Raw genomic sequence first — 22,397 nt, forward strand, 5'->3', positions numbered from 1 at the left:
CGCTCCTACGCAGCCAATCCCCGGACGGCTACAGCCCGGGCCGGGCGGGAAGACCGGGATGCTCCCGGCGCTGCGCTGGCGGTGCTCTCGGGGACTCCAGCTGCCTGGCTTCCAGAGCAGCGCCTGCGGTGTCTCTGCCAGCTTTTTGTAGCCACCCTTCTCCCAACCCCGACACACACATACACACACACACACACAGACACCGCCTCCCCCCCCAAAATATGCTTGCAGAGAGAGTGGAGTGACTGACCGTGGCGCGCGCCTAGCTCTTTGAGGACTGGAAGGTCTCCCATCCAGGGTCGCAGAGATGCACGTGGCGCGCCCTCGGGCTGCGTTTGAAGGCAGCGTCCGGCCGAGACCCGCTCCCTGCAGATGGTGAGCTGCTTGCTCAAAAACTTGAGGGGTCTAAGCACGCGGGAGCAACGGGTCAGCACGTAGAGCTGCTGCTACCTTCTCCCGAATACGCATCCCCGGACCCGCCTCTGCAGAGGCGCTGACCCTGGCGCCCCCGGATCTGGGCGGGAGGTGGCGGGCGGGGAGGCGCCAGCCTCGAAGGGGAGGGGCGCGGGTGGGCGGCCGCCGGCTGCCCACTGTCCGTCGCGGCGCCGGGGACACTCCCGCCACCTCCGCTCCATCCCCTCTGGTCTCCCGGAGTGTGGGCAGGGCTGTCCCGGGGCTTCCGTGGGCCCGGGCCTCTCCCACTTAAGGAGGAAAAAGCAGGGGAAGCCCCCGGCGCCCGCCGCCTCCGGAGAGCCGCGGAGCCCCCAGCCGTGCAGCCCCTGAAGACGAGCCCGGGCGGGGCCCCGGTGCGTCGTGCCTGTCGCCGTCCGTGTCCGGAGCGGCGGCCTGCGCTCGCCGGCTCGGCGCCGCGAGCCCCCAACCGCGGGCCGTAGGGGCCCCACCCTACGGGGCGTGGGCAACGGCCGGCGGAGGACGAGCGGAGCAGCCGTCGCGGGGCCTCGCCGCGGCCTCCAGCGCCCCAGCCCCGGGGAATGCAGTGGCCCCCGGCCCCTGGCGCCTCTCTGTGCCTAGGCTGGGCCTCCTCGCTCGCCTGTTCCGCGGCCACGACGCTCCTGAGCCGCGCCGGCTGGGCCCCCGTCATGGCGGCCAAGTGGTTCAAGGAGTTCCCCCTGAACCTGAAGACCGTGTCGGAGCGGGCCAAGCCCGGCGGCGGGGCAGGCGGCAAACTGCGCAAGAACTCGGAGGCGGGCGGCGCGGGGCCAGCCCCGGGCAAGGGCCGCAAGAACTCGGCAGCCGAGCTGGGGAGCGGCCGGGCGGGGGTCGGTCCCCCCAAGGACAGCCGGCTGTCTCGGGACAGCCTGCAGGGTCTCATTCAGGCCGCCGCGGGCAAGGGGCGCAAGAACTCCCGGGCCGCCGAGGAGGAGCCCCATCGGGGCGCTGCCAAGAGCACAGGCTGCAGCACCTACATCAACAGGCTCATCAAGGTGGACACTCAGGAGAAGAATGGGAAGACCAACTACCCCAGCAGCAGCAGTAGCAGCAGCAGTAGCAGCAGCAGCTCTTCCTCCGCGTCCTCTTCCCCTTCCTCCCTGGGCCCCGAACTGGACAAGGGCAAGATTATTAAGCAGCAAGACACGGTAAGAACACAGCCTCCTTTGGACCACTTCTCCCCTACCGAAGCCAAACAGTGAGAAGGGAGCATCGTGAACCCACTAAACTCTAGGGTTCTTTATACCCCAGAGAAGGTGAGGATGTATTTGCCCTCCTCTAGCATTTGACGACTCCTAAATGACCATTTAAAAATCATTCGATTTTTTTTTTTTTAATCCTGAAGAATCCTCGTTCAAGCAGTGGGGAACTTGGCAGAAATGTCATTTCCGTTTAATTTTGTTGTCAGTTTTGAAGAATAATTAAGACATTAGGTGCTTTGTTAAATTTGACCGCCCTGGAGATGTAGTTTATTTTAACTTTGAAATCCAGGGGAAATGCAAAGCTAGACTTGTTTTTAACTTTGATCCTGCTTGAGAATGAGGAATGGTAACCTCTGAGCTAAGTATGGATTGCAAAGCTCCACAGAGTGAGTTGGCCCCTGTGCCCATTCTCTGCTAGTTCGGATGTTCCGTCATTCTTTGCACTTCCACCCAGTAAAGGGTTTCTCTGTGTTTCCCTCGAACCCCAAGATTATAGCCCTTTCATTCATCCCATGAACATTTGCTATGCAGCAGCCATACAGGATAAGGGGCAGAGGGCTCTGAGCGCTATGGAGGATACAGAATAGGACAAGGAAATGCCCTTAAGGAAATTACGGATCAGGAGAGGTGTTTCCTGCTTCTTACACACTGGAGGTTTTCTGGGTGCTGTCTGTCCTATGCAAGACAGTTAAGAAAAGGAGTGTGAACATGTAAAGAGACCCATTCCATTCTTACAGAGATAGTTGGGGTTTTGGTTGGTTGGTTTTTTAAGCAGCATGCAGGGGCTTGATGTGGGATCTCAGTCCCCAGACCAGGGATTGAATCTGGGCTACAACTGTGAAAGTGCCTAGTCCTAACACTAGACCACTGGGGAACTCCCTGTTTGTTTTTAAATCCACCCTTCTGTGTGAAAAGGAGAGCAAGAAACACTCACACCCAGCTTTCAGACCCCAACCCAGATGATCACTTCCCTGTCATGAGAACTTTAATTTTCCCTTGCCCAGGCTTCAAACATGCCGCCCACCCATATCAAATCAGGAGCCGATAGCACATACCAGTGTGCCTGCACTGGCACCTCTGTGTATTCCTCCACTTTTTTTTTTGTTGTTGTTTGTCTTTTTACCTTTTCTAGGGCCCCTTCCTGTGGCATATGGAGGTTCCTAGGCTAGGGGTCCAGTCGGAGCTGTAGCCCTCGGCCTATGCCAGAGCCACAGCAACTCGGGTTCCGAGCCACGTCCTTGACCTACACCACAGCTCACGGCAACGCCAGATTCTTAACCCACTGAGCAAGGCCAGGGATCGAACCCACAACCTCATGGTCCCTAGTCGGATTCGTTAATCACTGCGCCACGATGGGAACTCCTCCTCCACTTATTCTTTCCACAAATATTTACAGCATGCCCACCCCCATGCCAGGCACTGCAGGGAGAACCATGGAAAGATGGCCAGCTCATCTAGACATGTCAGTGGTCTGTGTGTTTGACTAGATCGCAAGCACCCTGCAGCCAAGTGCTGAGTATCATGCTCCATGTCTCTGGCTGTACCTTGGGGATGCAGTCCTCTTGGGCGGACAGGGAGCATGGAGGGAGGGAGGGAGCGGTCATCACAGCCCTCCACAGTGATTGCCTGGTGATTTTCATGGTCCGTTGGTCGCTTCTCGATGTGGGAGGTTTCCCAGGCCATCTCCTCCCAGGGAGACTCTCACCCAGGCCATCCCCCTCCTCCTCACTCCTCTGGATCTTTCTGCCAGCTCCAGTGGTACTTCTCTGTGAACTCTTTGGAGCATGTAATCAGAGCTGGGGCTTCCTCCCTTAATTTTGATTTATCTTTGGTTTTTATTCTTCTCTTTCTCTTTAACTGGAATAAGTCATTTGTCTATACTATCCCAGCTGTTTATGTGGGGAGCCACACTGATGAGAGGGCAAGTGCTGTGCTTTGTAAAAATGAGTATATCTTTTGTTTTCCCATGAAACTCTTTCTCCCTGAGGAACGCCTGTCAAGCTCAGGCTCCCTAACTTCCCACATCACCACCCAGCTGCTGCAGCACAGAAATATTACACTCACACCACCTTCCCAGGCACCCTTCTATTTTTTGGAAGGATGGATGCTTTCTTTTTTTTCCTTTGGTCCTTTTAGGACTGAATCTGGCATATGGAAGTTCCTAGGCTAGGGGTTGAACTGGAGCTGCAGCTGCCAGCCTATGTCACAGCCCCAGCAACTCGGAATCTGAGCCACGTCTGGACCTACACCACAGCTCAGGGCAACGCCTGATCCTTAACCCACTGAGTGTGGCCAGGGATCAAGCCCAAGTCCTCGTGGATACTAGTCGGGTTCCTTACCACCGAGCCACAACGGGAACTCCGGGATGGATGCTTTCTGACACACTGATCAAAACTCTGTCTGATCATAGTTTTTGAGAATCAGTCTGTCCATGTATTATTGAGCCTAGAACTCCCACAATGCTGTTTAGTTCTGACCCATTTCTTAGGCTTCTTATTATGAAGGCTGTCTCTTTAGAGCAGTTACAGATTCCTCGAGGACAAGAAGCAGGTCTTGGTCTTATTTTGATTCCCTCTCAATGCCTGGCCAGTGCTGGTGGATGTTCACTGTCAATGGGTGATGGGCTGACTTACTATGACTATATTGCTCAACTAGATGGCATTTAAAAAAAAACAAAATCATGGAAAAGATGGTAGACCCGTTCATGTTTTTATGATCTAAAGCCATAAACGTCCACCCCTGCCACACTTTAACCATCAAATGCCTTATTGCTTGGGAAGAGAGGGAGGAAGGTAGAAAGAGCCTTGGGGATTAGCAGAAAAGTTTAGATGGATTATTGCTAGTCATTTATACTACCACAATAAACCAGATGTTTGTCCAACTGGGTGAATAAGAATGTGATCAAGTATGAAAGCTCTTTGGGTGCTGGGGTTGTGTGATGGAAATCCTATAAAATTGAATTGTGATGATCCTTGTACAACTATAAATGTAATAAATTCATTGAGTAATTTAAAAAAAAAAAAAAGCTCTCTGGAACTGCTTGGAAATTTTGACTTCTTTTGGGGTCTGCAGATTTTCGGTAGCCTTCTTTGAGACCATTGTCAGTCTGGTATATGATAATCCTTAGCAACTCCCCTGTCTGATTCTTTGGCAGGTCATCATTTTAGAAGACTATGCTGACCCTTATGATGCTAAACGGACAAAAGGTCAAAGGGATGCAGAGAGAGTAGGAGAGAATGACGGTTACATGGAACCCTATGATGCACAACAAATGATAACAGGTTTGTAAGCAGGAGCTGCTTTATACAGACTGAAATCTCACACTCCCTTGGAGTGTAGTAGAAAAACAATCTCCCACGTGTACCTGGGGAAGAGGGATGAAGGGACTTTACCAGATCCTGCTGACTGGAAGAAACAGAAATTAGACCTCAAACTAAAGTCAGAATCTCTAGTTAACATCCTTTATGGGGTATTTTTTGTTTGTTTATTTGTTTGTTTTTGTCCTTCAGTGTTAGAATTTGCAAGGGTCTTTAAAGTTTTTCTAATTCTAAGCAAAATGAGTTTGCATGGACATCCACCCCTGCCATGTTTTAACCATCAAATGCCTTATTGCTTAGGGAGAGAGAGTGAGGTGAAAAGAGCCTTGTGAGTTTTCACATCTGCTCAGAATGCGATCTCCAGTTGTAAGACGATCTCAAAACACTTCTTGGCCACTTACAAAGCTTTGACATCCCTAATGCTTAAAGGATTTTAAGTTGTTCAACGATGCAGGCATGACGTGATCCCCTGTATTATAGTGGAAGATTGAGTCCTCAACCAACTCTACATTGTTGGAGCAAAATACGAAAGACTGACTACTAATCACTGGCATGAGCCACATTATTTAAGACAAACCTCCTAAAACCCAAGCCGACTAATCTGGTAACTTTTTAGGTCATAATAATTCCAGTTTGTGAGTTGCGCAGTCGCTCTGGTGGGTCTTTTTTTTTGGTGTCAAGACTTTTCCCTTTTATTCATGATTCTCTTAAGTTGGTGTAAAAAAATACTTTGAAATAATGTAAACGAATTATTTAGATGTATTTGTGAAATTTTAAAGTACATTATTTATTCTTCTCTTTAATCCATAATGAAAAAACTGCAGTTCCTAAATGCTGACTCAAGGGAGCCTAGTTTGAATGCCATGGGTTTCATGCCTGGGAAAGGAATAATTGGTCACACATTAAAGACTTTGTCTCTTCTGTTTAAAGACAGATTGAAAAGCTGTCAAGCTCAGGCTCCCTAAGCATAGTCTCAGAAGAGCTGAGCAGGAGGGGAACCGCGGGACCCTGGAAGGGTCAAGACAGGCTGCAGAATGAGGCCGAGCTGCAGCAGGAAAGCACTGCTCTGTTTCCTGCTCTCTGCTTACAGAGATAAGGCATGGCATTTGGGGAGGGTGTACCCTGGCCAGGCTGTGACCCTGAAGGTCACCGGACGGTGACCTCTAATGAAATCTGTGAATGAAAGGAAGTGAAAATGAACTTAGTCAGAATTTTAAAAAAATATCAGAGGCTTGAAAGGAATGGGGGGAAAGATGTTCTTTTACGTAAAACTCAGGAACAAGATTTTCTTAAGAAAAAAATTAATGCTTTGTTTTGATTAACTTTCTTTCTCCTTTGGTTTTTATTTCTTTCTCTTTAATTGGAGTAAGTAGATCATCTATATTATCCCAGGTGTTTTTTTGTTTGGTTGTTGTTGGATTTTTTTGTGTGGGGAGCCACACTGATAACAGAGAAAGTGCTGTTTTTAAAACTGAATCTCTGTTTTTTCCCCCATTTCATCCCCACAAAAGCCTGCAAACTAGGGGGTTCCAATACTACCCCCTTGTTACTGGATAAAAAATAAGATCAAAGAGATTCCAACTTTCCTCTGGAGGAAATGCAGAGCAGAGGAGTTCCCTGGTGGTGCAGTGGGTTAAGGATCTGTCATTTTCACTGCTGTAGGGCAGGTTTGAACCCTGGCCTGGGAACCCCTGCATGCCACAGGCACAACCAAAAAGGAAAAAGAAAAGATAAGGATTAGAAATTAGAACCCAGACCTTCCCTCTTCAGACTGGGTGGGCTGCTTCCCACACCAAGCTGCCTCAGGACACACTAGAAATGATGTATGCAAAAGCCTTTTACACTTTACACATAAGTAAGACATCTTTCCACTAAAGACTCACAGGAGGGTTGTATTTAAAAGTCAAAAGCTTGTGGAGGAGTTCCCGTTGTGGCTCAGCAGTTAGTGAACCCAACTAGCATCCATGAGGACGTGGTTTCAATCTTTGGCCTCGCTCAGTGGGTTAAGGATCCGGCATTGCCGTGAGCTGTGGTGTAGGCCGAAGACGCAGCTCAAATCCTGCGTCATTGTGGCTGTGGCGTAGGCCGGCAGCTGCAGCTCCAGTTGAACCCCTAGTCTGGGAACCTCCATATGTCTCAGGTGCAGCCCTAAAAAAGACAAAAAGAGCAGAAAATTAATTAATTAATTAAATTACAATAAAAGTCTAAAGCTTGTGAAGTTCCCCTTGTGGCTCAGCGTTAAGAACTCGACGCTGTCTCTCTAAGGATGTGGGTTCGATTCGAGAATGCAGCTCGGATCCAGTGTTGCCAGTGTTCCTCCAGCCCAGGAACTTCCTATATGCTGCAGGTGCAGCCATACAAGGGGAAAAAAAAGTCAAAAGTCTATGTAACATTGCATTTCCCAAATAAATAAATAAACAAAATTCATAAATTAAAAAAAAAAAAGTCTAAAATGCCCTACATGAGGAGTTCGCACTGTGGCGCAATGGGGATTGGCATCTCTGCAGCACGGACGCAGGTTCGATTCCCAGCTCAGCACAGTGGGTTAAAGGATCTAGCATTGCCGCAGCGGCAGCGTAGGTCACAGCTGGGGCTTGGATCTCATCTGTGGTCTGGGAACTTCATATGCCGTGGGTGGGTTTAAAAAAAAACAAAAACTGTTCAACATGATTAATAATAGCAATAGCTAGCATTTAATATTTGAGCACTTGTTAAGTTCCAGGCTCTGTTTTAAACAGTTTATGTGAGTAAATTGACTTCGGAACACAAAGCTAGTATATTCAATTGAAGAATAAATTAAAACGTATTAAAATTTTTAAATACAAACTTTTAAAAATGACTAGTTTTCCCTTTGCTCTTTTAAATATTTTATTGGTCAACTTTAGAAGGTTGTTCATTTAAAATATATATCACAAAGCACCTTCTCAATCAATGCATAGAATATACCTCTCACTCTACGCATAGGTTGCACAGCTGGACAGAATAACAGGAAACAAGTTTATCGGAAGCTGGAAATAAAAGATTTGCTGCTGGGTGGGCTTTTTTTTTTTTTTTTTTAAACCTATTACTTTCTTTGTTCGGTTTGCTCCTTCTATACTTGGTTGTCAAGTCTGGGTTCAGAAAAGTCTCATATTTCTTCGGAAATGTTAGGGATTGTTGGTTTCAGGGTTTCTGCAGGCGACGGAGAGGGCACTAAGGAATGCCATTCACCCAGCTTCTGTAAGGCCTCTTTGAAACCTGTGAAGTAGGAGTAACAAGCCTGATTTCAACAGCATCTTGGGTAGTTAGAACACTGTTCAGGATGTTATTTTGTAACAGCCGACAAACATTTCTTAGGCACTTTGTGACCACGCACCTGGCCCGAGGCTGGGCTCTGGGCATCCAGGAAATGATGCACACCGACCCCTGTCCGCATGGACCTCACAGCCCAAGGGCCAAACAGACCTAACACCAACAGAGCAGAAAATATGTCACTGAAAAGTGCCAAGAAGTAGAAAATAAGAATCACCGTCCGCTTCAGGGAACAGAGGAAGGAGTGGAAATTAAGAGGTTTATTTTCCTATGGCCAAGTAATGGTGGGACCCAGGCTCCCTGGATTTCCCACTGCCCAAAACTTTGCTCTTAACTTTTAAAAGCTAAAGATTTATAAGTTTATGAATAAATTCTCACTTAGATTTATGCTAAAAGGATTGTTCATAAGATATGACTCTGGGGAGTTCCCATTGTGGCATAGCAGAAATAAATCCAACTAGTATCCATGAGGATGCAGGTTTGATCCCTGGCCTCGCTCAGTGGGTCAGGGATCCAGCATTGCTATGAGCTGTGGTGTAAGTCAGGGACTCGGCTCAGATGCCACGTGGCTGTGGCGTAGACCAGCAGCTGCAGCTCCAGCTCTGACTGAACCCCTAGTCTGGGAACTTCCATATGCCACGTGCGCAGCCCTAAAAAGAAAAAGAAAAAAAAAAATGAAGATGTGACTCTGAATATAAGGCTATATTAGTTTACACCTGTTGTTCTGCTAAATTCGCAGCCTACTTTAGCTAAGTAATTAGCAGAAGCATTCTGTTTAATTTAGTATGATGAGTTTTAGCCATGAAATTAAAACTTTAGCATTAGGAAGATCTTCAGAAGTTCCCTAAGACGAGCCAGCATGCAGCATGACAATTCCTGCTACAGCTGGCATCACACAAGTTGAGCATCTATTAGGCGCCAAGTTGCCAGATGACCTCACTTAATGCCACTGCCCTATGCAGTGGGTATTAGAAGTCTCTGTTTTACCAGTGGAGGAAACCCGGCTTCAGAAAGCTTCAATAACTTGTCCAAATTAGGCATCTGGAGAGTGGGACTATCAGTCATCCAGCACCCTTAGGTTTTAGTGACTGAGCTCTAGTCATGGACTGTTTTAAAATTTTTAATTTTGGAGTTCTCTTGTGGCACAGTAGGCAGGGTCAGTGCTGTGGCACAGTTTTGATCCCTAGCCCAGGCACTTCCATACGCCGCTGGCACAGCCAAAAAAAATTAAAATAAATAGGTTTTTATTTTTGCCTCCCATAGGTTTTGTTGGTTGGTGTAATTAGTCAACTCTAAAGGAGAACCTTATTTTTTCAGTCTCCATTGTAAAAAACTGAAACATCCATCATGGAAAAAATGTAGAAAGAAGACTTTTTGACTGATTTACTTTGCTTGTTAAACTTAAGTTTAAAGGACTTCTGAATTATATCTGCTTTTGTTCAGATATGTAGATTTGTTTGCTAGGACAAAACTAATTTTAAATCAAAAGCCTGATCACCGATAAAAAATGTGAGTAAAAAAGTTACCTAACAATGCTATTTCTGATCCTAAGAGAAAAATAGAGCCTTGAGAGGCCCTAAGTTTGATGAATTGAAAACATGAAATGGATTAAGTGCATTAGAGAAATAATTAACCTTCTCTATGAAAGCTCTGAGGCATAAAGAAAGATATGATAGGGAGTTCCCTTCGTGGCTCAGTGGTTAACGAATCAAACCAGCAATCACGAGGATGCGGATTCAATCCCTGGCCTTGCTCAGAGGGTTAAGGATCTGGTGTTGCCATGAGCTGTGGTGTAGGTTGCAGACGTGGCTTGGATCCCGTGGCTTTGACATAGGCTTGCAGCTCTAGCTCCAACTCGACCCCTAGCTTGGGAACCTCCATATGCTGTGGGTATGACCCTTTAAAAAAAAAAAAAAAAAGTATAATAGAGAAAGCATGGGCTCTGAAGGCAGTAGTAAATGGCTGCCCTGCTGACTACTGCGTGCCCTCAGTTTATTCACTTATGAAAGTGGGCCAACATGTCTCTTGCTGCATTACGATGAAGCGTCACTGAGCTGCAGGTACAGATAATATGCCTAGTACATGCATCTGCAAAAAGTATCACCATTCTTTTGACACTCTGGAGAGAGAATTCCATTTTCAAAGAGAATTCTGGGCAAGTATAAGGCCATAGTTGCTAACTAGAATTAATTCAGTCTAAGCAAGTCTTGGTTTTCTGCCTGTGTGTTCAAATACCAATGGCATCACTCGGTACAGCTCAAGGTGGGAATTGAGAAAGGGCACATTTCAGCCCATGTTACGTCTCGTGTTTGCAGATGTGAACCAGTGCAGGTCAGGCTTTGGTTCAGCCCTTGGTGCAGATGGGTGTTTATCTGCGGCCCGGTGGCTGCATTCTGTTGTCCGCCGTGGTAAATGGCCTCTATCGGCAGAGCCAGGGCGTAGCTTCCTCTCGCCATTTCCTCCTTCTCAGGCTCGTTTCCTCTCCAGGCCAGCTCCGCACGTCAGGGGCTATTCTCCCTGCAGGAAGGGTCGCCTTGCAGCCCCACGATTGTTTCTGTTTCTATGGCGCCTCAGGTTGGGGGCAGCCAGGTGCTGGAATGGACTGGAAGGTTAACTCCCCTTGAAGGGGTGGACAGGCCCTGCGCTCAAGCCCTTTTTTCCCCTAATTAAACAGCCTTTGAAAAGGTGCTCCTACTTTGCAGATTTCACCCCATCCCAGGGCTATCCTGGGCGGGAACATTCTCAATTGCCGGCTTCCAGTGTTTTTCCCAGAGCTCTAGGTGTGCATAAATTATCAAAAACAGGAGGAATGCAAGGGCCTGACCCCCGAAGCAAAAACCCAAATACATGTGTAATAAAAATTCGAGATTCTACTCACTCTACACCATTTTAACTCAGATTTATCGAAATTTACCATGAGCAGGACTCCTTCTATCTTAAGATTAGAGTCAACTCTTTTTCAGTTCAACTGGGACAGAATTGAGGTGAGAACATAGGGAAAGGTTTCTCCAGCCTGTGCCAGTCTAAACTGAGGGGGACCTTGAGTTTGGATCAGAAACTTTCTAAATTGATCCTTTGAATTCCTTTGTGGTTTCTCTGTCCCTTGCCTTATTTCTGTAGAAAAGTTATTTTCAAAAATCCCAGCCTTATCTTAATTGAACCAAGAGCAGAGTGTGTTTTTGTTTCTTGTTTTCCATAACTCCATCTAGAATAAGCAGTGAAGAAAAAAAGCTGTCGATTGAAAAGTCAAGAGGCTTGGACCGGAGATGCGGGGGACCTCAAACAACCCCAGGCACCTTCCTGGCCCTGGGGTGGGGACGGTCCTTGTGGCTCTCCCATTCAGACGTGGAGGTTTCAGATACTAGGCGGACCCTTCTTGGGCTGGGGCCAACAATGACAGCAAAAGCCCTGGGGAGCAGGAGGCCCTGAGGTGGGGACTGTGGGGACCCAGGCAGTGTGGGGGTGCTTCTTCAGGCTCCCCTTCTTATTGGAATCACCTGAGAGAGCTTCTGCACACCTCTGACTCTGGGGCCGTGTCCCAGCTCTGCTAAATCGGGACCTGTGGTGATGGGACCCAGGCCCGAGTATGTGTCAAAGCTCCCCCAGGGGATTCTAATGCGCCAGACCTGCAGTTTCAGAGGACTGAAGCCAGCTGCAGTGAGGGGCCCCTGCCCAGCAGAATTACAGCCACACACTATAAATAAATGTTGCCCCTTCGATTTGAATGTCCTCACTTTAATAACGTTCCCTAGAATGTTTCGTTGGTGGTCCTTGTTACAGAAGTCTTATGGAGTCAGTGATTCTCCTCTGTGGAGTGTCACCAGGCCCGTTTTAAGTCACCCGTAGAGTTTTCTTTCCCTTGCTTCTACGGCACTGTACATCCTCGAATCCTCTGCCCCCTTACCTGACCGCGCCTTCTCAGTCTTTTTTGGTGACACCTCTTCTCCTGTCTGCTCTTTGGCAAAGAAGTCCCGGAGTTTGCCTCGCATCCTTTCCTTTTCAGTTGGCCTCCTTTTCTCTGGTGATGGCTTTCATTCTGACAACACCAGCCGTGATCCATCACTCCTTGATGTGTACCTTGACCTTCGTCTCCTCACAGAGCTCAGATCCACATTGTCACCTGCCTGGAGAAGCTCTAGAGCTCCTTTCCCTCCCTTTCTTCTCCCATCCATCCATCCATTCTTTTTTTTTTTTTTTTTTTTTTTTGCCTTTTTCTAGGGCCACACCCATGGCATATGGAGGTTCCCAGGCTAGGGGTCGAATCAGAGCTGTAGCTGCCAAGTCTACGCCACAGCCACACGAGATCCGAGCCTCATCTGCGACCCGCACCACAGCTCAGGGCAACGCAGGATCCTTAACCCACTGAGCAAGGCCAGGGATCGAACCTGCAACCTCATGGTTCCTAGTCAGATTTGTTAACCACTGAGCCACGACGGGAACTCCCATCCATCCATCCATTCTTTAGCACAGCTGTGTATCCTACAAAGTCAAACAAGACATAGTGGTCCCTGCCCTGGCAGTCTTCACCAAACTGGAAATACAGGCACATCAGCAAATAAATCCCTTCAATGAGAGAAATGCAAGGTGAAAGTGGTGGCATCTCGGGGAAAGTGGGGCATTGGAGGAGAATGTAGGCTGGAAAGAGGAGTTGCTAGACTAGACGTCAAGGAATCGGAAGATCACTGGGACACTGGAGGGCATAAGTCAGTGCAGTACACTGGGAACGTCAGAAGTTCCATCTGGTTGGAACAAAGAATTGGATTTCAGGGGGCCGGAGATAGGGCAATGTTGAGAGAAGAAATTGGAGAGGGAGGCAGTGGTGTGGTCACAGAAGGCCACCCTGAGCAGTTTGCACTTTGTAAGTGGACAGTGGAGCTCTTATGGACTATTAAGTGATGAGATGTTTGCATTTAGAAAGGTCCTCCTTCACTGTGACTAAGTGGACAGATTGAAGGCTTCCTCATGGGCGTTTAGAGGAAACACGACATGATGCTTCTGTTGGCCTGTATCTCCAGCTATGGTTGTCCAGACTCTACCTGCCAGAGGGTCTGGGCCCCAAACTGGTCAGTGCCCAGACGCTGCTGCTTCTTTCCCACTGAGGCTGGCTGGCTGGCTGGTTATCTGGTGGTTGGTTGATTTGCATCAGGTTTTTTGTATCCATTTCTATACCTCAGCTCAAACCATATCTGTATTATATCCTGAATGCTGTGTTGGGTTATCTTCCAGCAAAACATAAATTGTTCCTCTTTGGAAAGAAAGGAAAAAAAAAGTTTCCATCGTGGCTCGGTGGTTAATGAACCCGACTAGCATCCATGAGGGCGCAGGTTTGATCCCTGGCCTCACTCAGTGGGTTAAGAATCCGGCATTGCCGTGAGCTGTGGTGTAGGTTGCAGATGCGGCTCAGATCTGGCGTTGCTATGGCTGTGGCGTAGGCTACAGCTCCAAAATGACCCCTAGCCTGGGAACCTCCATGTGCCACCTGTGCGGCCCTAAAAAGACAAAAAAAAAAAAAGCTCATAGTGGTTCTCCATACAGAACCATCTAAGCTTTTAAATTCTGGCTTTGAAAACTTCTGCACTTTGGTTCCTGTCCTGCCTATTTTCCAGCTGCTTCTTCCACTACCTGTCTGCACTCCTGGCCTTCTGTCCTTTGAACTTTGCTCCCAGTTACCCCTGATGGGAACCGGCCCTTTCTGGTTCCCACCTCCCTATCTTCACACACGCAGCTTCCACCACTGGAAATGACCTTCTCTATCAAAGTCCATGCATCTTCCATTTCTCGTCCACTTGGAGTCCATCCAAGTGCCGTGGTTAAGAGTATGGCTTCTAGAGCCCAACGTCCTGCTTTTGAATCCAGGCTTTGCACTTACTGGTTTGGGCAAGTTCCTTAAACTCTTTGTGCTTCCGTTTTCTCTTCTGTGATAGGGGGAACTAACAGTGCCCATTTCACAGTGCAGTTGTGAAAATCATAATACACTGAAAAAACTGCGTACCGCGTAGTACGCTATGCTAAATGTTAGCTCTTGAGTTATTATCTTTGTTTTTCCCCATAACTCCCTGTTTACTTTTATCTATTCTGCAGTCATTCGTCTGTTATTATTTGTGGACGTATCACTACTTTGGAACCACCTAAAAGTCACACTGCCCTCAGTGTATGTGGCCCATTGCTTGAATACAGTAAACAGTGGATTTTTATTAAAATATTTTGGGAGTTCCAGTCATGGCGCAGTGGTTAACGAATCCGACTAGGAACCATGAGGTTGCGGGTTCGATCCCTGGCCTTGCTTAGTGGGTTAAGGATCCGGCATTGCCCTGAGCTGTGGTGTAGGCTGCAGATGTGGCTCGGATCCCGAGTTGCTATGGCGGTGGTGTAGGCCAGCGGCTACAGTTCCGATTGGACCCCTAGCCTGGGAACCTCCATATGCCGCGAGAGCAGCCCAAGAAATGGCAAAAAGACAAAAAAAAAACAAAAAAAAACCTTTGATCTCAGCTTCCTAACAAGAGGTAAACACTCTGAAGGTGAACCAAACTCATAGACTGGACAGGGGCTCCAGGAGCTGTGGAGGGGGGTTGCCCTGAAACCACTTCTCTTCTCTCAGTTGGCTCCTGCCACCTGAGGCGGGCCTGCCTTCCCCGGTGATCCCATGCTCTGGCTCAGGCCCAGGGGGAAGAGGTTGTAGCTTCGAGGTCATCAGCCCCATCAGAGACAACCAGGCCAGCAGACAGATGGGGGGAGGGTCGGTGAAGAGGGAATCGGTTCTTCCCCAGGCTTCCATGGCACCTTTTCTTCAAAGGTGTGGGGTACGATGTGTGTTTTTCAGAAATCAGACGACGAGGTTCCAAAGACCCGCTGGTGAAGGCTCTTCAGCTGCTCGACAGCCCCTGCGAGCCCGGGGAGAACGGCCTGAAGCCCGAGGCTCTGGCCAAGAGACGGGGCTCCAAGGAGCTCGCCGGGAAGCCGCCGCAGCTGTACGACACGCCCTACGAGCCAGCGGCCGAGGGCGTCCCGCGCGCGGAGGCCCCCGAGCGGAAGGCGCGGCCCCCCGACGGCCACAGCCGGCTGCCCCAGGACGACGAGAGGCCCGCGGCTGAGTACGAGCAGCCCTGGGAGTGGAAGAAGGAGCAGATCGTGCGGGCGCTGTCAGGTGAGGCTGGTCCGGAAACCCCGCCCGCCAGGGCTTTGTAGCCAAGGCACTTTCCTTTCTGTTCCTCGAGGGCAGGTCTTTTCCCAAGGAATTTGATGGAGGGAATTTGGCCAGGGTTGGAAGAGAGGACTGAAGAAGAGCCCTTAGTATTGCATGTAGCTTGTCTCCTTCTGAGCATCATTCCTATCTTCTCAGTGTGCTGACAGTTTTAGAAATGCCTTCAGTAACTACTGAAAAGCCCTATCTAATCACCACCAAAGCTATCAAATTGAGAGCAGCTTTTTCTCTTACTTGGTGCTACTCCTCAAACCTGTTAAAATTCCTATTTATAAAATGGCAGTAGTGACAGGCAGCGGTGGTTGGAAAGCTTGCGGAAGCTAGTGTGAATTTTTAATTGTAATAGCTTAAGAGGAAGTTGATAAGTAAATTGCCAACAGATATTAAATATATTTCTGGAGTTCCCATCATGGCTCAGTGGTTAATGAATCCGACTAGGAATCATGAGGTTGCAGGTTTGATCCCTGGCCTCGCTCAGTGGGTTAAGGATCCGGCATTGTGAGCTGTGTTGTAGGTCACAGACGCAGCTCAGATCCCGAGTTGCTATGGCTCTGGTGTAGGCCAGTGGCTACAGCTCCGATTAGACCCCTAGCCTGGGAACCTCCATATGCCTTGGTGCAGCCCTAGAAAAGACAAAAAGACAAATGTGCATGTGTGTGTATTTCTCCCTCCTGCTTCTCCAAGGACATGGTTCTTCTGCTTGGCTCACCACCTGATTTCTTTTGCATTTGATTTGAAAAGTTAGGAATGTCTTTTGCCTCCAACAGTAAACCTGTGTTTTGGGTTTGGTTTTTTATTTTATTTTTTTGTCTTTTTAGGGCTGCACCTGCGGCATATGGAGCTTCCCAGGCTAGGGGTCCAATCGGAACTGTAGCTGCTGGCCTCCACCCACAGCCAGTTTTTGATTAAAAGCACAGTCAGTGTAAAAGGGTGACCAGAGAAGGTAATAGATTTGATAGCAAACATGTGAGTCTGTTTTTGTTTTGTTTTAGATTGTTTTCCACACATCTCTCTTGGCACTGGCTATTGTGCAAGATGCCACTCATTTTATCTCTCTTCTATCCAGCATAGTTGCCATAGCATCTTTAAGGCGCTGTTAGTAGTTTGTTTCTGAGCTGTCTCTTTATTGTTTCACGGTGAAAACCTTCATTTAGTTTCATAGAACGATACACACTCTTGCACAGAGTCGTTATCTATAATTATGTTTAGTCTTTTTTTCTCAATATACCAAAACAAAGAGTTGGGTTTTTTTTTTTTTTTGAAGTACATGCTGACATATACTAAAATGGTTTCCTCTCATAGTCTAAAATCATTTTACGCTAATGAATATCGTGCAGAAAAAGTGGCTGCACGTGGATGCTGGCCAATCAAAGACAGCAGGAGCTCAGCTCGCCCAGGTTCCTTTGCCGTATATTTTAGCTCAAATGAAAGAGGGCGAAAAGTTTCTTTCCCAAGATGAGGCAGACAAGGTCCTCGCATTGAAGTGAACATGGGTCGTTCCTCAGTGGCCTCTGATGGTAAATGGAGCCTTCCTTCCAGTTCAGTTTGAAGGCTCTGAGCGACCTTCCATCAAGGAGGAGTCTGTGAGGCAGCACCATCGACAGAAGAGCTGGACCCAGAAGATCTTGAAGCCAAGCCTCTCTGACCACAGTGAGGGGGAAAGAGTGGACCCAGCCCTGCCACTGGAGAAGCAGCCGTGAGTCTCTCCCACAGACACATGTAACACACACTGGCCCCAGTTTACATGGTTCCTGAATACGTGGCTGGGTGGGGCTCATGAATGAAAACTCATTTGCAAAGCCTGCATTTGTGCAGAGTGGAAAGTGCCCTGCATCCCAAGAACCTGATTTCAAATTCCATTCCCCTGAATAGATCGAAAACTTGAATGACACCAGCCCCATTAACTCCCTCTTGGATGATTGATAGGTTTTGCGATCCGGGATTACCCACATCTCATTCTGTCTCATCTGAATAGGAAGCAGCATCTAATCCAGGCCGTTGAGCTTTCACCAGAAGTTCATTTCAGATAATGCTTTGTGGAAGGAGGCCTGTCTGGATTGGTAGCCTGATGCTCCTGGTTCTCTCCCCACCCCATTTTTTAGTTGGTATCATGGTGCCATCACCCGTGCTGAGGCTGAGAGTCGACTACAACCCTGCAAAGAAGCTGGGTACTTGGTTCGGAACAGCGAGTCAGGGACCAGTAGGTACTCCATTGCACTAAAGTAAGTACTGGAGCCTCCTGGGCTCCCCCTGACTGGTTGTGGGAGTGGAGTGCAGGCTTTCCTATCATAGGGAGAAGACCAGGCAAAAAAGATACACTTTGAAGGTGATTCACCAGGGCCTTTTTTTTTTTGTCTTTTTAGGGCCACACCCAGGCATATGGAGGGTCCCAGGCTAAGGGTCGAATCAGAGCTGTAGCTGCCAGCCTGCACCCAGCCACAGCTACATCAGATCCGAGCCACATCTGTGACCTGCACCACAGCTTACGACAACACCGGATCCTTAACCCACTAAGTGAGGCCAGGGATGGAGCCTGTGTCCTCATGGATGCTAGTCAGATTCGATTCCACTGAGCCACGGCAGGACCTCCGATTCACGAGGGCACTTATTGCCAGAAAATAAAATGCCTTTGCTTGAACGACAGAATGTGACATGCACTGATGAGAATGCAGAATTGATATTTGGTAAATGTACCAATATCTCTTAGGATAAAGAGAGTCCTATTTCATTACCATTGTCCATTAATCAGTTTCTGCCTTACATTACCTGGTCTAAAGTAGGTCCTCTCAGATGTACAGCAGAAATTGGCACAACACTGTAAATCAACTATACTTGAGAAATAAGAAAAAGAATTTAAAAATTAAAAAAAAAGAGAAGACCTACTTCAGTAAGTCCTGATAAAAAGAAGAATTTCTGGATATGATTCTGGATATATAGTGTCCTACTGTGCAGCACAGGGAACTATGTCCCATCTCTTGGGTTGGAACATGACGGAAGATAGTATGAAAAAAAAAAAGCATGTACATATATATATGTGACTGGGTCACTTTGCAGTACAACAGAAATTGAAGAAACATTGTACATCAATTATAATTTTTAAAAACCAAATTGGAAAATTTTTTTTAAAAAGAATTTCCAACAGGGTGGTTCAGTCCTTCTTTTATTCCCCAGTGTTTGGGACTCGGATAGATCAGATCCCTTGACTGTCAACATGCCAGCTGCAATTTTGGTACCCATTTCTTCCGGGCGAAGAAGGAGACACTGCCTTGCCATGACTCCTCTGCCCCATTGGACCCAGAACATTCGTTTGGCCTGGCAGGCCTGGTGGCGCTGGTGTCATGGAAATTCTCATTGCTCTGCAAGTTCAGTGCTGCTATATTGGAGGATCATTGTCAAGCGCGCTAACAGCATTTCCTTCCTGAGGAAGCTGAGCCCCTGCAGCTGAAACAATCAGACTGGAGGGGAAAAGAGGTTGGGGAGGGGAGCAACATGGCTCAGAAAACGGGATAGGCCACCAGATACACAATACCAGGAATAGCTTTGCTGTGTTCCTGAAACTGGTACGGGTGGATTAGATCTTTGAGCCTTCGGTGCCAGCTGTCATTATACACAACCAGGAACAGTCCTTCCAGACTGGGGTGGGGGGAGCAGTTTTATTATTATTATTATTCTTAATGTGTTCTTTGGGGAGGAAAGGAGGAAACCTTACACATGTCCTTTTAGCCTTCACACAGGGTGAGTTTAAACCTCCCTGTCGTGGTTTCATCCTGGGGCTTAAGCACTAGTTTGCCAGTTGGGGGGTGCGGCCAGAAGGGACTGGGCTTTTTTTTTTTTTTTTTTCCTTTTTTGGTCGAGTGCCTGATGACTTGTGTGTCTCAAGGATCCACAACCCACGGATGATACCCATTTAGCTGAGGGCTGCGAAGCTTCGGAGCATCCAGTGGGGTGCTAGAAACCTTCCTGTTTGTGCGTAACAGTTCCGGGGATGGATGGGAACCTTTTGGCCCGTGAATCAGGCTAGGATTGTTTTCAGTGGAAGGGACCCTCTGTTCCCCCATTCACATCTTCTCCTTGATTTTGGTCTTGTTCCAGGACGAGTCAAGGCTGTGTCCACATCATCGTGGCTCAGACCAAAGACAACAAATACACCCTGAATCAGACAAGCGCTGTCTTCGACAGCATCCCGGAAGTGGTACACTATTATTCCAACGAGAAGTTGCCTTTCAAGGGGGCAGAACACATGACCTTACTCTACCCTGTGCACAGCAAGCTGCACTAAGGTTCAGCCACCAAAAGCCCCGGCGGGGCCTCTTGCACCTCGGAGGGCATCCGCACCCAACCGGCATCTCAGGAGACAGGGCTGAACTGCACCACAGTATTTGGGAGGAAGCGGGACTCTTCATTTAGAAGTCCAAAAATCTTTGACCTTGAATCCATTCTGTGACACTTGGTTCCTGACCGGTCCCTTTTCTCCTTGCTCAGTCGTTCCACAATAAGAAACCAGCATGGACCAGTTGCCTCCACTCTCTGGAGTAGGGTGTTCTGTTTGGGGCATGACCCTCAGGAAAGGTAAGTCCAGAGTCCAGAGATAGGAAGGTTGTCCAAGAATGTGCCAGCTGTTCCCTGGAATGCCTGGTCTCCAAACAAACCAACACAAATGCACTTGGCTTTGACATAAGACAAAACAATGATCATGTGGGCTCAAAGAACAGGTAATACAGGAGCCCTTCTCCGGGAAAAGCATGAACAGTGGAAAATAAGTTAAGTGGTAGGCATTTTGGAGAAAGCTGTCTTTCTCTCTCGAGGGTCCTAGCTAAGCTCTGGAGTGCATGAAAATTCACAGCGTTAGGGTCTGGCCAAAGGATTATTTTGTCAGCCAGCCTTCTAAGAAAGTTTGTGTTTTCTCAGTCTCTGAGGACTTTTTCATCATTTCTCAGCCAATCAGTAATATAAGCATAAATAGGAAGGAAGATAGCCCCGATTTAAGAATCACCAATATAATTTAGCATTGGCAGCGTTACCGTCCTTCTGAATCACAGGATAAAATACACAACAAAGATTTCATTTTTTATTTTTAGCAAATCTGAAAGTCTGCAAAACAAATTTACAATGTATTTTTATATTGGATGCTTCTACAGAACTTCTCAAATCTTTTGTTTCCTCTTTTGTGCATTTTAGTTGTTATTGGAACCATTTTTAATTTTTAATCCCTAAAATTGGATTTGCTTTGTATTTTTAGAGTAACTTAAAAAAAACAAAAACTCTCTATAAAACCCTGGGATCTGATTGTGGGAACTGATTCTCTAAAGCCCGTAAGGTTTCTCTCATGCTGTACAAAGCAGACCAGTTTGCACTGCATAAAAATATTTCAAAAGACTGAAGACTTCTTTAACTACTGTTGCTTAAAGATATTAAAATAATATTCATAGCATTGTTATCTTTATGACTTAACCGTGAACTTATATCGCCAATGTACTTACTGTGAAAAAAACCTGCGGGAATGGCGTACTGTGAGAAGCTACAGTGAGGGTCTCTATAATTACAACTGCGCAGATGTTTCTGTATTCTGGGCTTTGTAATTTGGTTCTTAAAACTGGTCTAGATACAAATGTGCTGCCTGTCATCACCGAAAAGTTAACTTTGGTAACTAATATTAAATGCACAAAAAAAAAATGTTGATTTGGGTTAATTTTTAGGGAAACATATCCTTCTAGTTATCAGTCATCATTTACTGTTATAATTAGAGATTAGTACATACTTGCTTCTTTATTAAGATCGTAGCCAAAGGGTCATGATTTTGATTTTAAAAATTTGAAAGAAACTTTTTCTCACTGGATCGCAACGATTTTTGTAATGAATGTTCTGGAGTTCTCTTGTGGCAGAGTGGGTTAACGGTCCCACATTGTCACTGCATTGGGTTGGGTCACTGCTGTGACGTGGGTTTGCTCCCTGGCCCAAGAACTTCCACATGCTACAGGCATGGCTTGGTCCAAAAAAAAAAAAAAGGACTGATAAAACTTTTGCCTTTTTTTTTTCTTTTGGGTGGCACCTGCGACCTATGGAAGTCCTCAGGCTAGGAGGTGAATCGGAACCATGGCCACAGCAATAAGGGATCCAATCCAGGTCTGCGACCTGCACCACAGTTCATGGCAACGCTGGATCCTTAACCCCCTGAGCGAGGCCAGGGATGCAACCCGCATCTTCATGGATCCTTGTCAGGTTCATTAACTGCTGAGCCATGAAGGGAGCTCCCCAATAAAACTTTTTAAATGTATTGTATGTACTATATCTTTAGCACAAGATTTTTTTTTGAATTTTTAGCATCCATAATTGCAATTCAATATTTATTATCTTCCATATACATTGTGTTAGACTTATCTTTAGTTCAACATTCTAAAAATGAAACTTTATTTTTTACTTAAACTTATTCTACAGAGGAAATACAATAGTTATCCTAATTTTAATAAACGCTAAATGCTTTGTAAAATTTTTCTTTGTGCACTAAATGATTTTGGCCCACACCCAGCAACTGTGATGAATGTAATAATGACATGACATTTTGAAAGCAGGCCTGATGCATTAAGTATTTATTGAGCTTCTATCATACGCTTAGTATTGTACTTTCTCTATACTGTTTTTCTGTGACCATCCTGATGTTTTCTTTACATAATTAAAAGTGGAGATGTGGAGTTTATATATAGTCCGGTTGCTTCACAGTTGTACTGGAGGTTATAATAAGAAGGGATACAGTAAATTAGTTGTGGGGGGGCGGGGTGTAAGCTACCATTTTCTTCTTAAGGTTGTGACACTAGCTGACAAATCCAGGGAATTCACAGCTGGGTGATGGCACAAAGTACCGTATGTTCTAAAAACCATTCGGCCCAGCAGGGTGTCCCTAATGGCTTCCTTGTTAAGCCTCCAGGGCCAGCTGATCTG

At 47.0% G+C, this 22,397-nt stretch overlaps 2 protein-coding genes across 6 annotated transcripts in view; one reads left to right on the top strand and one right to left on the bottom strand.

Annotated features, from left to right (window-relative positions):
- TDRD10 (tudor domain containing 10) overlaps positions 1-484 on the bottom strand; it is a 59,468-nt gene extending 58,984 nt beyond the window's left edge. For 3 of the 4 annotated variants that reach the window (XM_085020570.1, XM_085020569.1, XM_085020567.1), the window contains exon 1: positions 251-484. The gene's annotated coding sequence lies outside the window, so the exon portion shown is untranslated. 4 annotated transcript variants of the gene reach the window in all.
- SHE (Src homology 2 domain containing E) lies at positions 49-22,155 on the top strand. 2 transcript variants are annotated; one of them, XM_001929442.5, is made up of 6 exons: positions 49-1,598; positions 4,807-4,933; positions 15,081-15,404; positions 17,001-17,157; positions 17,564-17,683; positions 19,554-22,155. In XM_001929442.5, exons 1-6 carry the CDS (start codon positions 993-995, stop codon positions 19,738-19,740), a joined length of 1,521 nt encoding a protein of 506 aa, XP_001929477.1. In that variant the 5' UTR covers positions 49-992; the 3' UTR covers positions 19,741-22,155. The 2 variants fall into 2 exon arrangements, 1 of the variants encoding a protein (XP_001929477.1); XR_014844164.1 differs by having other exon boundaries at positions 586-1,598; positions 17,006-17,157.
- Positions 22,156-22,397: the final 242 nt, after the last annotated feature.

This window comes from Sus scrofa, chromosome 4, assembly GCF_054392235.1.
Source record: "Sus scrofa isolate SSC_HxYL_T2T_F1_AM1 chromosome 4, Sscrofa_HxYL_maternal_Yorkshire_Landrace_v2.0, whole genome shotgun sequence".
NCBI lineage: Eukaryota > Metazoa > Chordata > Mammalia > Artiodactyla > Suidae > Sus > Sus scrofa.